We start from the raw sequence: 16,865 nt of genomic DNA, 5'->3' as shown, positions 1-16,865 counted from the left end.
TATTTTTATCTATTAATCATCGTATAAATTATATGAAAAATTAATACAAAAATTACTTGTTTTTTATCCATTTACCAAACAACTTATTAATAAATATGACCTAGCCAACAGAAAATAGAACAAATAATAACTTATTCTACGCCTAAATAATAACATATTCTATGTAATTTTATTAGGCTTTCGCTTGATAGGATAGAATATATACAATTTTCATATTTATCTTGTGAAAGTAGATTTTTTTTTCTCAAATAACTCATAATAAAATAATATTAAAAATAATATACAGACAGAAAGAGCTTGTCGTTTTGGGTGAGTTAAAGAGTTGTGGCTAAGGTATTAGATTCTTGATTTTGAGCGTAAAAATGAAAACTTGAGGCTCACATTAATGCAAAACGAACTGAACTTTTCCCTCTTTCTTCATCATCATCATCATCCATTTCTCTCCCATTAGCAGAAAAACAAAATCAGTAAAGAAATGACACTTCTTCAAGCTCCATCTTCTCCTACTCTTACATTTCATCAGTATTGCACTTCACAACCCAAATCAGGTTAATGGGGTTTTAGTATATAGTATATGAGTTCTGGACCATAATTTTTTTTTTTTGCTTTAATGGGGTTTTGAAAAAGATTACTTTTTTAATGAACTAGTTGGGGTGGTCTATATGAATATTTAGTAAATACCCAAGTTGGGTTTCTGCTGAGTGTTGTGCTTTGCTTGTTAATTTTCAGGGTTATATGTAGCTGAGAAGTCTTTTCTTCAGTCTACTTTCAGTGGTTCTTGTTTTCAAAGACATGTGAAAGCTTTGAACTTTTCATATACATGTTCAAGTTTGAGCTCATTTACACCTAAAGCTGCTTCAAATGGAGGTAATTTTGTTGATGCTTTGGAAGCTTCATTTTGTAGCAGTTCCTATTTGTTTAATTTGTCAAATAATTGTACCATACAATTAAGTACTACTAATTAAAAGTATGTTATCGCTTGAGTTTTTTTATGAGATGATCACACAATTCAATATGGTATCAGAGCAAACATAGGTACTAAGTTTTAATCCAGAAAGAAAATAAGTATTTTCATGTGTTTGGCTCATGAAAAAGAATCAAGCTCATGTGTGGGGGCACGTTGAGACATAATACGATTAAGTAATTAAAAGTGTGTTGACAACATAAGCTTTTAGATGAGATTGTCACATCCATCAACACCATAATTGTATAATTTTGCCCTTTTTGCACTGTTTAGTTAAGTTTGCTTTGAATTTCTATTCGAGTTGAATGTGTCTGCTTGTTTGCTTTATCAGATACCAATTTGTTTTTCTTTTCTATTCATCAAATGTCGAACTTTATTTTTCGGAAAATTCCTGACAATTTTTCAGCCATGGCTGACTCTAAAATTTGGCTCAACTTTCTTGAAACGGTCTCACAACGAGGTTTAAAATCTCTGCTGCCCCTTAACATATGTAGACATGTTCAGTTCTATAACTAATTTTGAAGTGGATATATTCGTGGATCATTAGATTTTCACAATTATTGAAGGACTTGTCTTATTTAAGAAAATGCATGGGGAGCTTCTTAAGGTAAGATAAAGGTCCAGACATGATCAGATAGGAGCATTCAGTCGGCAGTCTTCTTGGCTCGACCAAGAAGTATTATGTCCTCTGGATGAGGATGTGTAGTGCCCAAAAATAGTCTAAAATTATGGCCACGAACCTTAAGACTGTCGAATCATGGACGGAGAGGAAGACATTTCCTTCTCCTTTTCAAAGAGTTTAAAATAATCAATATGGAGGGTTGCATCCATTTATTCTGCTTCTCTCAAAAGCTACATATAGAGACATCTTGTTGTATCCTACTAATTTGCATCTTAAGAACCTAGTCATGCATGCAGTTTTGTTTGAAGCATTTTTCTTTGTTCTTAAGCTTGAGTTGGCATTTTTCAACTGAACTTCTCATTATGCTCAAGTAGTTCCTTTGAAATTTCCTCCTGTGCACATGTTGTCATACATCGTTCTTACATTTGAGATATTTTCTTAATATACCTAAACAGATTCTGTAAATTGCAGCTTGTGCTCCTTCAGTGTCAGGTCAAACAGCTGAGTCTGAAGTACTTAAAGCCCTATCCCAGATAATTGATCCTGATTTTGGGACTGACATAGTCTCTTGTGGATTTGTGAAGGACCTCCTGGTTGATGAAAATTTGGGAGAGGTCTTAAAAACAGTACATTCTGACCTTCACAGCATATTTGATAAATATTCTCCTAATCCAATTTATTGGAATTTCAGGTGTCATTTCGGTTAGAGCTTACTACACCAGCATGTCCAATCAAGGACATGGTAAATGAAACACAACTACCACTATTTGATCAAGAATTGATGTGTATATGAAGTGGTACATCATTTAGTTTTCTTAGTTTCCTTTTCACTGCATGCTGTTGGCTTATCATAAATTAGGGAACATGAGACTAGGACACATGCTTGTTATTTCTTTTAAAATTCATCCTCATCGGTATCACGTGAGGGTGGTCTTGTGGATCATCCAAGTATGATAGGACTACAAATCTGACTTTCAATTTTTGGATAGTTTGAGCAGAAGGCTAACGAGGTGGTTGCTGAACTTCCTTGGGTTAAAATGGTCAATGTGACAATGTCAGCTCAACCAGCAAAACCTATCTTTGCTGGACAGCTTCCTGCCGGGCTACAAACAATCTCCAACATAATTGCTGTTTCTAGTTGCAAGGTGAAGAATTCCACAATCTTCAGTTCCTGTGCTTTTTAACTCATTAAACATTTCTTGTAGTATGTACTTATTAGAGTGGGTTAGAGTCTCACACTGATTGAGGAATGGATGGGTGGTACGTTTATATAGACTTGGGCAATCCTCCCTTCATAAGCTAGCTTTTGGGGTTGAGTTATGACCAGGTACCATATCTTTATATGGTATCTGAGCCAGTTCCATCCTTGTTTGGGCTCCCCGTTCACGCTCCATTTGGGACTAGACGTGAAGGGGGTATTAGAGTGGGTTAGAGTCCAACATTGGTGGGGGGTGGTTTGCTTATATGAATTTGGACAATCCTCTCCTCACGAGCTAGCTTTTGGAATTGAATTAGGCCTAGGAGCCATATTTTTACAGTAATAAAGGTCCATCCCTGTCCTCAACAGCAAATTAAAAAAATATAGAAAGAGGTTAGAGAAGGACAAATAGCTTTACTCAATATCTGAAGGATTGTTACACCGCGACATTTAAATATGTTGGCTGGTGATTTATTGCTCATGCATGTCTTGATATTATTGCTTTCCGTAGTTCTTGTTTTTCCAAACATTCAAGGACTTGTTTCATTGACCTAGCTTGTGTGGAAATTTTTCTGCTTTGACCAGCTTAGTTTCTGAAATCTCTTGTGTCCTCTTCTTTATTAGTATTAACCCCTATAAACCACAGGGAGGGGTTGGTAAATCAACTGTCGCTGTCAACCTAGCTTACACTTTGGCAGATATGGGAGCTAGAGTTGGTATATTTGATGCAGATGTATATGGTCCTAGTTTGCCAACTATGGTGTCCCCAGAAAACCGGATACTTGAAATGGTAATTGTCATTTCATGGACTAAACTATGTTTTTGCTACTGCATGTAAATCACTGAGAGACTTTTATAGAATGCAGAGAAAAGAACCATCATTCCAACTGAATACATGGGTGTGAAGTTGGTATCTTTTGGATTTGCTGGGCAAGGGCGTGCAATTATGCGAGGTCCCATGGTCTCTGGGGTGATCAACCAACTTTTGACTACTACGGAATGGTATGATATGGTTTGCATTTTACAAGAAATCAAGAACCATCAACCAATTTAAGATATTTCTTTGAAATTTATATTCCAGGGAAATTCTTGGACATACGTTGAAACTTCCCACTCCAGAGAAATATAATAATTTCTTTTTGTCAAACTTTTCACTCGAAATATCTACATTTTTCAACTTGTTATGCATCCAATTAGTAAAGTAACCTGGAATTCTGTAAGCAACAACTTATTGGTTATCTTGAAGCAGATGGCTTAATCTTGATAAAGGCGAATATTGTACCTATTGCATTTTTGTGTTGTTGTATGATTAAAGCTTATTTAAGTAGGTTTGCATGTAGTCTTAAAAGTTTGTTTTGGATATCACTGCATATGGTCCTTTTGAGGAATACGTCTATGCTTTAAATTTTGCAATCTTGAATTACTTTGTTATCCTAAATGTATGCAACTATGCAGGGGAGAATTGGACTATCTTGTAATTGATATGCCCCCGGGAACTGGTGATATTCAACTTACTCTATGCCAGGTTTGCCTAATAAAAATAGAACTGATGTGTGCCAACGTTTGCGAGAGTCCTTGGTGGAAATGATTTCCCCCCTCTTGTTAGCATAATATTAATATGTTCTACTTTGGCTGATTCAACTGTCAGGTTGTTCCTTTGACTGCTGCAGTTATTGTTACTACACCTCAAAAGCTAGCATTTATTGATGTAGCGAAGGGTGTCCGTATGTTCTCGAAACTTAAGGTTTGTTTCTTTTGTGTTATCTGAAGTGTTTTCCCTTCCACGATGATTAGAATGCTAATTCTTCTTATTGAGCTGAAAAGATGACTTGCTGCTTCTAATTATACATTTCACATTCAGGTGCCTTGCGTCGCCGTAGTTGAGAACATGTGCCACTTCGATGCTGATGGGAAACGTTACTACCCCTTTGGAAGGGGTTCAGGGTCTCAGGTATGCCGCCTTACTCTTAGGTTCTATTGATGTGTGCTTCTCCTTTCCTAAAGTTTACGAATTTACTTTTCCTTTATCTGAGTAAAACAGATTTTATCTAAGGTTACTATGGTATTAAGATCAAGATACTTAATTTATACATTTTGGAACTTCTCGGGATGAGAAAAAGATTCCGTTAAGGAGTTAAATCACTGTCTTCAATTTATACAGATATTCTAGTAAAGTGAAGCTAATACCTACTTGATTAGTGATGAATTTGGATCTAGATATTATACTCAATGGATACTAACCAACCTAGCTGTCGAGATTCAAACAAAAAATCTGAATTTTAATAAAATCCTCTTATCAAAATCTTCAATGCATTGAGATCAATTTTCTTAGGGATTGTTGGGATTGAGACATTATCATTAAATCTGCATTTACCCGTTGAAGAGTACGTTTATATAAGTTTCATTTGTATCTCTGCAGGTTGTCCAGCAGTTTGGAATACCCCATCTATTTGATCTCCCCATCCAACCAGCTGTAAGTTGCAACATTAGTTACTGTTGACTGATTCAAGTATTTGAGTATTCACACTTATCACTTATGTTCACACTAAACAATACGCCGACTTTGTTTTAAATTGTAAAGCTATCTGCTTCTGGAGATAGCGGAATGCCTGAAGTGGTGGCTGATCCTCAAGGTGAAGTTTCCAGAACATTCCAAGAGTTAGGCGTGTGTGTAGTACAACAATGTGCCAAGATTCGTCAACAAGGTACACTTCGTTTATTTGTTTTTTCTTTCCAAATGTTTATTCAAGTCAAACACATTGGTAAGAAAAAGAAGATTTCAGTTCTATCCAAGAATTCATTGTAAGTACTAAAGTGAAAAAAGCTCCATTCTAGTGGGAATACAGTTGTGAATATTTCTTAATCTACTTGTCGGAGTTACTATCCAAAGTTTGACCTATATACGTTGATTATTGATTGCTCCTTTTTTTCTTTTTTCTTCGGGTAAAGTATCAACTGCAGTGAGTTATGATAGATCTTTCAAGGCAATCAAGGTCAAAGTACCTGATTCCGATGAAGAGTTTTATTTGCACCCTGCAACTGTAAGAAGAAATGATCGGTCAGCCCAAAGTGTGGTATGCAGTGAAGTTCTTTTAAGCTACTTTCCAGCTCGGCAGATGCCTGCACTACACTATTCATGACATGCATGATAATACATTTACAAATATCAATTGCCCTTTTCTCCATAATAGTTGTTTGGGACATTAAAAATCAACTAGAAGTGCATGCATAACTTCTTTTCGCCATGCTTTCTCTTTGATAACGTCTCTTATTGTTCATTAGCTTTTGAGTTCCTAATTCGCAAGTTTATTTTAAATAAGGATCAATTTACGAGCCTAGATTTGAATCATACAAAAAGTAAATATATTTATCAATAATTCTACCTATCATTGCCAAACTAAAACACAAAAATTCACAATCATCAAGTCAATTCCATATCCTACTAAGTTCCTACTTGATATTGAAGGAGACTTTCAGCGTTAGCAAGTTCTAGCAAGAAGAGTAGGAAAAAAGTGTGAATTTTAATCGTGCATCTAACTTATCTAGGACTTTTTTTTTAATAATCGTGGTGTCTGAGCTAGCTTGCGGACACCTCGACTAATTCTACGGGATACTTGCCACCTCCCAACAACAATAGGTACTAGGTAACTCTATCCACCAAGGCTAAGACAAATGACAAGAAATCATGTAGTGTTCTTTTGTCTCCGCTAGGATTTGAACTTGAGACCTCATGGTTCTCAACCCTCTTTGTTGACGACTATGCCACACCCTTGGTTGCACTTCTCTAGGACTTTTAGTCCCATCAGAGACATATAGAGAACTTTTAGTGCTTTTCGTTTATATTTTGTATAATATTGGTCAAAGATGAGCTTATATGGAGTATATGATTAGTGATGATTCATATAGCCGATCCCAAATTGACAACTTCCTTGGGATGCACTAATGTCTAGAGAGGTAAAGTAGTAGCTCTAGACAACCGTAAGCATCTGACTCAAAACTTCTCAAGGAAACTTTGGTAGAGTTTAACTATCGATGAGGCAAAGCAAACAAAACTGATTTTACAGAGAAGAAATGAAAACATTGAAAAAGTCACTCTGCTTGTTCCACTCAATTATTACAAAGCATTTTAAGTCGTCTGGATTTTGATTTTTTCTTTCTCTTCAATGACTTTGCTTCAGGATGAATGGACGGGTGAACAGAAACTGCAATACTCTGATGTTCCAGATGACATTGAACCTGAGGACATTCGGCCTTTGGGAAACTATGCCGTGGAAATAACCTGGCCAGACGGATTTAACCAGGTCTTTTCACACACTTATTTTAATTACACGATGATTCATCATTCTCAACGAAGTTGCCCATCATATCCTCTTTCCTTTTTTTGACAACTCTTTAATTTCAACTTTTCACATGACGTGTTTAAGACCACAAAATTAAATGACATTTTGGTACATTCTACGTATCTTTTAGTTTAAGACCACAAGATTAAAAAGTCTACTTTCTTTAACTCCGTGCCGAGTCAAAATCAAACAAACAAATTGAAACGGAGGGAGTACCTTAAATAGAGATTTGATTAAAACTTTTAGATTATTAGCTAACTAGAACCTACTTTTTTTAAAGATCTTTTCTGATGCAAACTTTTTCAGGACTATCCAACATTTTGCAATGTCAGCTATTTGTGACTAATGAAATACTCCCACTGTTACATTTTATATGACACTCTTTATTCAAACATCCCGTTTTACCCTGGAAATGTCATGGCACGTTTAGCATCACATGTTCTAAGCATACTTTTGATATGTGCCGAAAGTCTTTCTTATTTTCCTTAATTTCATATCCAGTCAAACACCGCCATATAAAATGAAATGGTGAGAATGCTTGTTTCAGTTCGACTCTAAGAGTTAGAAGTTTTTTGATTTATTTTTGTTGTTGCAGATTGCTCCATATGACCAGCTGCAAATGATGGAACGCTTGGTTGAAGTTCCTCAACTTACTCCTGCATAGGTAATGACCTTAGAGACGGATTCAAAATTTAAATTTGATGAATTACTTAGTTAGCCTAATAAATCTTCACCTTCCGACTTTCCTGTTTTATTTGTAGGCATGAATAGTAGTCGAAAATCCGATACAAATACAGTTTGGAAGATCCTTTGCTCCTCTACCTTACCAAAGTCACGGGAAAGTTATAGCTAGCTCTGGAGCTACAAGGACCTCTATGATGTTCCATTTTTAACTATCTGTAGATAGTAATTTTCACTACCATTTGTTCATAATATTTGTAATTTTTGTAGCAAATCTTCACTAGTGTGTATCATTTTGTCACACCAATCTATGCTTCATTATTGTTGTACAGCATTCTCCAATGCTTGTACCTTGCTAGGTCAACAAAAGGAATGGTGATAAAATGAAATAAGGAAAAATTACCTAATTACACAATCATTCCTACAATATTTACTAATTCTTTCGATAGTTTCAAATAATTACATATTGTCTCACTAATTAATAATTTCATATCAAATTTCAAGTCATACACCTAGATACATGTATTTTTCCCATTAGATACAATCTAAAATATGGATACATAGGGAGAGAGGCGAGCAAGAGAGTCAATGTATTTTGTATACATGTGAATCATACTAGATACATGCATTTAGGATATCAGATACATTCCAAATACATTTTGAAATGCGGTTTCATAGGGAGAGGCGAGTGAGAGAGTCAGTGTATTCTAGATACATTCAAATCTATTTGGATACAATGTATTTAGAATAAATTATACTTAATTTCGATCCCATGTATCAGTGATAAATGTATCTGGACACACCAAATACATATATTCAAGGATCGAAATCTGGCATGAATGATAATTTCGAATACTCATGGGAAGACATATAATTAGATCCTAAACAAGTGTGATTTGTGTTGTTTGCCCATGAATTTAAGGTCTAATCAAACCTTATAATTCTGAAGAAAAATTATATTATTAGTGTAAAAATTAAATACATTACACCATCACGGTGTATAATTTAAAACTATGTACTATGCTTTTTCCTATATAATATTTTGTATTTAATATTTAACATTTCATCAGCACAACTAATCTATATTCGCGTAAGATCTCTTAAAGGGGAAAAAATTTGTATCAATGATTTCTCCGTTCTTAAAAGTTTGAACCTCGGATAATTGATTCTCCATTCTTAAAATTCGAACATTAGAAGATTCAAAACTAAAAATAAAATATAAAACAATAGAGAGAAGTCAAGTAAGACATGAATTTAACCACAGAAATATATTTTTTAATTTAAGAAGGAATTAATCAAAATGTTGGGCTAGTGTTTGACCACTTTCTAGAATAAATATTATTTAGGTTTGTAATAAGGCTTCATCTAGAAGCATTAGATATAGGTAGGTATGAAATTTCATTAGGTAACACCTCACTTTAAAAACATTTGGTGAAAACGTGACATAATTCAATTCTATATTTTTATTTCCAAACAAAACATTTTGTAACATGCAAATACAATGAATTATGTACTATAAAACAAAAACAAAAAAAAGAATTTCATTTTCACTTTCACCAAAACTTTGAATCGCCCGTCAACATAGACAAGTAGAATAAATAAAACCAAAACGATACTCCCTCCATTCTATTTTAACTATCGTTTGAGCTCAAAAATATAATTTCAATTATTCTTTTAAAAATTCAAGACCAAAAATAATAATTGTATTCAATTATATTTTTTACACTAAAATAATGCACAATATGTAAGATGAAAAATCAATTTACCTTTATTAAATAAAAGCTAAAAGAGTAGTTAAAACAAAACGGAGGGAGATTTGGTCTAGTTCCTTTTTTTAAAATTATATTTTCATACGTAAAGTTCAATTATTTTAATCTAAAACTATGTTTGTGATAAAGCACAAACATGGCATGATTTAGATTACATGGAGATTTGATATCGAAAAAGATATGAATGATCTCAAAGTATAACTGAAAAAAATTGAGTGATTCAAATAGCACATGCACAAATTTATAAAACCTTTCCACTTTCTAAATTGGAAAGTAATTGTGATTTAAGCATTCACTTTAAGACGTAAATAGTATTATAGAATTATGCATAAATTCACATCTAAAAGTTCATTGAATGAGTAGATAAAACAATTTCATTTTTTTAAATATTATTATAAATGTATGTTATCTGTTGCATGTTTAGTCTTGTTTGATCAAACACGTGAAGACTTTTGTTAATTTATAGTTTATAGTTGATGATGATAAAAGTCTAATCAAGAATCTCTATTTCATCAGCTAATAATAAATAAATAAATAAATAAAGAACTTTTTCTTTTGGAGAAATTAAATTAAAAAAAGAGAGAGGGTATATATGTTAGTAGGATAAGATTAGGGGTAGGCAGATGCTATGCTTTTGTTGATTTTGGCTTTCATTGGTCCTACACACAAAGCTATCATTTATGAACTAGAAAAAAGCCTCTTCCATTCAATGAGAGGCCACAAGTTGTTTTTATTTTTGGGGATTTTTTTTAAAAAAATATAACTTTTGAAAAAATTATATCACGTAGTCTATAACAATAATAATTCAGTAAAATTTCACAACGTGGGGTCTGGGAGGATAAAGTGTATGCAGACCTTAAACCTACCAAAGTAGGACGGCTGTTTCCGAAAGACCCTCGACTCAATAAAAGCATAAAAAGAGGTCAGATAAGGCTAAAAAATTTGAAGCGATTTGGAAAGCAAATAGCGAAAGCTTTACGGATAAAATAGAATAATCAGAGTATAGAAGTACCGAAAGTAATAGATAATAACAGAAATCAGAGCACAAGAAATCATAATGTGCTAAAACGCCTACTAATAAGGAAGAATAACAAGACTATGTACTAGCCTTCTACCCTAATGTGGGTCCTCCACACTCTCTTATCTAAGGCCATGTCCTCGGTAAGCTGTAACTGTGCCATGTCCTGTCTAATCACCTCTCCCCAGTATTTCTTCGGCCTACCCCTACCTCTTCTAAAATCATCCATAGCCAACCTCTCACATCTCCGCACTGAGGCATCTGTGTCTCTCCTCTTCACATGCCCAAACCATCTCAGTCGCATTTTCCGCATCTTGTCTTCCACCGAGGCCACTCTCACCTTGTCCGGAATAGTCTCATTTCTAATTCTATCGCTCCTGGTGTGCCCACACACCCATCTCAACATTCTCATCTCAGCAACTATCACGTAGTCTAATATATAATATTATATTTGGAGAAAATCATTATTATTTATAAAAGTGACGTCAATCTTTGACAAATAATAGATATCATTCATTAGGTTGTTTCGAATGACCCCTTAAAATTTGGAGTCAAATAAAGTCGATCAAACATATTTCAAAAAAATTCATATAAAATTTTTAGATAATCCTGAATTCCTCTCCAAAACTCTAAAAAAGTGATGTTGATCTTACAAAGATAAACAACATCGTTTATTAGGTCATTAAGAATGAAACCCTTAAAATTTGGAGCCGAATGGAGTCTTCTTTGTCATATTCTAGAAAATTTATAGACTAATGTACATGAAAAATTAAGATAATTCTAAATTCCTTTTTTGTGATTTGGAAACTCTTAAAATAAACGTCGGTTTGAAACAATGAGTATCGTTCACTAGTTCATTTCGAATGGACTCATAAAATGTGAGATCAAACGGTGTCCACTCAGTCATATTTAGAAAATTCATGGACTAAAACACATGAAAAATAATTGAGTTATACAGAGTCAATCAGTCATTTTTCAAAAAATTCATAGACTAATATAAACGAAAAACTAAAATAATCTTGAATTCGTATTTCATGATTCTGAAACCCCCCAAAAGCGATATTGGCCTTGGAGAAATAATAAACATCATTCGCTAGATCGTTTTGAATGGACTCGCGGTTAATCATATTTCAAAAAAATTCATGAACTAATACAATAATATTAGTTAAACCACTATTCTATAAAAACTTGTCTTAAGCATAAGCAACACCTTCTTATCACACAATATTTAGGAGGTGAGACTCTATTTACCCATCTTTGATCTGTTTTAATTTGCGACATTATCAACAATCTTATTCTCCCTATCTCCTTAAATTATTGATCAAAAATATATCACATAAATTAAAATAATATTTATAAATAAAATATCTATCTTGCTTACAAAAGACAAAAAGAAAATAAAGCTCTCTAATGGGACCATAAAGAAATAAAAATAAAAATAAAAATAAAAATAAAAAACTCTCTAAGCCTAATGCAACCAAAAGGGGCTAAAATCTTAAGCCTATAAAACAACAAATCTATTGCTCTTTCTCTTACTTCTTCAAACAAACTTCCGTTTCTTTGAGCCGCCATTCACCAATTTACTATGACCCTTTCATCATTTTTCTTTCCCTCATCGGATTCTCGCCGGAAAAACTGCCGGAAATCTGGGTTCCGGAAACGATCTTTAACTATGGTGAAGCAGCAGAAAACAAGATTTTACATACTCAGACGTTGTATCATGATGCTTTTGTGCTGGCAGAGTCATTCTGTTGCTGATTGATTTCAAAAAAAAAGTAGAAGAAGATTGATCCTTTGTTAATATTTGTGAAAAAAGAAACTTCAGATATGTTCCCTTTTTCCCCCTTTCAAATGGGTAAATCTCTATTTCAGCAGTTGAATGATAAGGAGTTATGAAAATCTGCAAAATTGGGGTTCCTTTTCTTGTGAATATTTGTGAAAAAGAGGATTTCAGATGTGTTCTTATTTTGTATAATTTGGAGAACAATTAAAGAAAAATTACAGCCTCATGCACTAAGCTCCCTCGAATTTTAGCTCGAAATTCGGGGTTCAGAGGTTGTTTTTACAGCGAATTTTAACTCGAAATTCGGGTTTCAGAGGTTGTTTTTACAGCGAGACACATGCCGATAACTTTATTAGTTACGTCGAGTTTCAGCTGAAGAAGGCTTTAGAGATATCAAAGATGAATTCTTGATGATGAATTTTCAAGAATTCCTAATGGTCAGAATTTTAACAAGAATTCAGATTTATGGATTGTTTGAAAGATTTTGATTGAATTATAATTGTGTAGACAACTGGAGAATCATAGATTCAATAGACCATTGAATGGAAAAAAAGGGGAAAATATTGTGAAACAAGAGGATTTTGTTTCCTCTTTATGCTGTAATTTTGTTTCTTGTCTGATTTCTCAATGTTTATAATGATTAAAAGAGGAAATTTCTAGCGTCAAGTATAGTGTGTTTTTACTTTTCTGCAGAAATATCTGTCTTGATTCAACACTGGAAAATTTCATTCAGGTAAAACTGAAAGGCGGTACACTAAAGTTTTCACTATGCACAGAGTTGGGGAAGGACTCGATCAGAAGGGCCTATTGTACACAACTTTATCTTACGTTTGTCTCTGAGGTTGTTTCTAAGCTCGACATTCATTTAAAATTAATAGGACGGTCCGGTGCACTAAAATTTTCACTATGCGCAAAATTTGGGGAAGGGTCCAACCACATTGGACCTATTATACATAATCTTATCTTATATTTCTGCTTGAGGTTATTTTCAAGGCTTGACATTCATGTAAAACTAAAAGGACAGTCCGGTGCATTAAGGGTCTTTCGTAAACAACCTTATTTTAACTTCCTGTCTGAGGCTTTTTCAAAGGCTTGACATTTATGTAAAATTAATAGGGCAGCTTGGTGCATTAAAATTTTCACTATGCGCAGGATTTGAGGAAGTGTCCGACCATAAGGACCTATAATACACAGTCTTATTTTATATTTTTGCCTCAGAAGGCTGTTTCCGAGTCTTGACATTCATGTAAAACTAATATTCTAATTTTGATTGGTTATCTAATCCTCTGAGTATATGCAACTTCAAGGGCTTTTAGGTACTCCTTTTTAAGCTTCCAATTTCAGCTAATACTAATTATTGAATAACAGTGTAGATAAGAGAAAGGTTGGTAGGAAAAACAAGGAAGACAAATATGAAAGAGTGGTCAAGTTTGGTTTTGTTTTCATTACATCTTACAATGTTGCATCTATTACTAGTGCTACAATAATAACATAATGATTGTGGAATCGTATAAGTGAAGTTTGAAGAGAGTGACGCCTTATTTCTATAATGAAAAGGTAGAAAGACTTTTTTTGAGAGACTCTCGACACAAATAAAGTATTTCAAAGCAGGTTTGAAAAGTAAATACAGTAGTGAAGAAATCAAATTGCATGTAATGTAGAAAAGAATAATGACAATACTAAATAATACGATAACAAAAGTAAAGGAATTGCATCTATAACAATTAGTACACCTTTTTTTAGAAATAATTAATTGTTTAATTATATATAGTAAAATTCTAATATTTGATTTATGTCCATGATTAATAAAATTTAAAAGATGAATTTTCATCCATATTTTCAAACTTTCTTGTTGCTTGCATCTCTCTTCGAAAAATCCTAATGAAAAGTTCATTTTTAATTATATATATGTCTAAGCCTTGTAATTTGATAAAAGAAACCTTTACCTTTAGAGGCAGAGATAAAGTTCTAGCTATGAATTCAATAGTTTTGATCAAGATCCTATAGTGCATTAAGAAATTCAATTGTATAAAAATAAGTTATTTAATATTGAATAAGCCATATTTTTTAAAATTTAGAGTTGTGAACTCAAAAATTTATATTTGTCTTTATTCACTAATAAAAGATATGATATAATAATAACAAACTTGTTCATCCTTAACAACATATCTTAGGTTTGAGTACATAAATTTAAATAAATTTTCTATAACATAAATTTAAATTAATCAAACCAGTAGATTATCCCATAATCAGATGCTCAAAGAAAAGAGAAAGAAAGAAAAAAAAAACCTCTACAAGTTGAAAAAAGACTTTGTAACCCTTGATGGTCCAAACTCCAAATTGTAGGGGCAAAAATACTCCAAAGTAGATGAGAGGAATATGTAGAATTAGTAGGAACTTGCCAACTATATTCCCACTCCTTTTATCTTTTTAGTTTAGATACGATATAAGTGAACCACTTTTCATATTTTTTTACTCGATATTCGATATTCGATATTCATATTGATTTTTTATTAAATTTAAATTCATGCATTACAAGATACACAAAATCACATTTCGTTTGCATAGACAGCCTAACAACTTGAGCTTTTGCAATTTGATGCGGTATAATTTTTATTATTTCTATCCGATATCCAATATTACGTATTGGAGTCTAACTATATTTGAATTCATGCCGAGTAATACCCCATTCAGAAGAAATGCTCCCTATCGAGAGAGGGTTGTGGTATAATTGATAAAATGTACACACAAAGAATCTATGAACTTCTAGATAGTTATTTCTGACAGCAATTTTAGTTACTCATCTTTCTTTCTTTATTTCAAATTTCAACCAAATATTGTTCATATGCCGGCTCAAATATCCCGTCTTAATTTTATTTCTCACCCAATATTTGATATTAATATTGATATTCGATCCAATTCATAAAAAGCGGGGATAACTCAGTTGGGAGAGCGTCAGACTGAAGATCTGAAGGTCACGTGTTCGATCCACGTTCACCGCATTACTTCTTCGTTTTTTTTTTTGCTTCTGTTTTTCTTTTTCTGTTTAAATAAAAATTAATTTAGACTTACGTTTTTTTTTTGCTTCTGTTTAAATAAAAATTAATTTAGACTTACGTTTTTTTTTTGCTTCTGTTTAAATAAAAATTATTTTAGACTTCCCGTTGGGACATTTTGTTCTAATATTCAACTCTTTGGTAATTGAAATGAATGAGTATGATTGGAAACAAGAAAATTTACTTAATTAACATTCTATGAAAATTCTGGAGGTCTCAATAAGTAATAACATATGCAATGTGATTTTATAAGCGAGTTCTGATAATAGTGAAATATGTGCAGATCTTATTTATATCTTGTTGAGATAGAAAAACTATTTTCGATGGACCCTTATCTCAAGAAAAATATTTTAAAACAGGTTTGAAAAATACAAGAGTGTGTGGAGAAATATTGACAAAAATAAAATAAAATTAGTAAAGATAACCAAATAAAAGAAACAACAGTAGTAATAAAATTGAATAATTAAATAATAATAATAATAATAATAATAATAATAATAATAATATTGAACGCGAGAAGATGAAGCAGATAAGGTGCTCCAAGCTAGAGCCCTACTCTCCCACGAGAAAGAGAGAAAATACCAACTACTTACTAATCTTCTACCATAATTTTCGCCCTCTATACTCTCCTATCTAGGTCATGTCCTCGATAAAATTTTTTAGTTTTCAATTGTAGAATCAAGAATTCTAGGACTTTTTTTTTCTTGAGTTTCAATTGTAGACAATAATGTTAGAACTTCTTTCTTAAAAACTTCTAACACAAATAAGTAGACGTTTGAATATGGATTTGATTGAAACTTGGAAAATTGTTTGAAACTGAAAGTTTAAAATTTGTATTTGGAAGTTAAATGAGTTGTATTTAGATATACATTTCATTTGAAAAAAAAAGTTTTCATTTGAAAAACTCATCTTCAACGACTAATCGAAAAATCAATCTAATGTATAACCACACACTATTTGGGTGGGAGAATTTCACAAATAACCACTATAATAAACTTAATTAGATTCCTTAGCTATAGTTTGCATATTTACGAGTTATAGCTATTGTTTAAGATGTCTCGTTTGTATAATTTGTGAGTTTGTATAATTTACGGGTTTGTATAATTCGTGGGTATGTTTTTATTAATGAGCTATTTTTGTATAAACTCAAAATAACGAATTTATACAAACACAAACATTTGAACTTTAAACAATTATACAAATTATATTATATAAAATTACATTATACAAAAGTTATACAAACTTGCGAATTATACAAACTCGAACCATAATTAACGCTAAATATTAGTGACAAATTATAAATTAGCTAAACTATAACTATGATAACTAATTAACTAGTATATATTTGCTTATTCGCGTAATTTTCACTATTTGAAATTGGTCCAAACAACACATATGGATCACCTGACTGGGCCGGTCTATTGGGCCCAATAA

General features: G+C 32.6%; 1 protein-coding gene and 1 non-coding gene across 2 annotated transcripts; both read left to right on the top strand.

Annotated features, from left to right (window-relative positions):
- Window positions 1-340: 340 nt before the first annotated feature.
- LOC129870389 (fe-S cluster assembly factor HCF101, chloroplastic) lies at window positions 341-8,232 on the top strand. The gene is made up of 16 exons (XM_055945161.1): window positions 341-548; window positions 730-867; window positions 2,058-2,200; window positions 2,278-2,328; window positions 2,576-2,731; window positions 3,431-3,574; window positions 3,644-3,786; window positions 4,240-4,309; window positions 4,433-4,528; window positions 4,646-4,735; window positions 5,204-5,257; window positions 5,366-5,489; window positions 5,734-5,858; window positions 6,963-7,085; window positions 7,720-7,788; window positions 7,886-8,232. The coding sequence occupies exons 1-15, from the start codon at window positions 476-478 to the stop codon at window positions 7,786-7,788; spliced, it is 1,599 nt and encodes a 532-aa protein (XP_055801136.1). The 5' UTR covers window positions 341-475; the 3' UTR covers window positions 7,886-8,232.
- A 7,072-nt stretch (window positions 8,233-15,304) lies between these two features.
- Window positions 15,305-15,377, top strand: TRNAF-GAA (transfer RNA phenylalanine (anticodon GAA)). The gene has a single exon. It is a non-coding gene; the product is annotated as a tRNA-Phe (tRNA).
- The last annotated feature ends 1,488 nt before the right edge of the window (window positions 15,378-16,865 follow it).

The sequence above is a fragment of the Solanum dulcamara genome, chromosome 10 (genome assembly GCF_947179165.1).
Source record: "Solanum dulcamara chromosome 10, daSolDulc1.2, whole genome shotgun sequence".
Taxonomy (NCBI): domain Eukaryota; kingdom Viridiplantae; phylum Streptophyta; class Magnoliopsida; order Solanales; family Solanaceae; genus Solanum; species Solanum dulcamara.
This window is presented reverse-complemented; position numbering and strand designations above follow the sequence as displayed.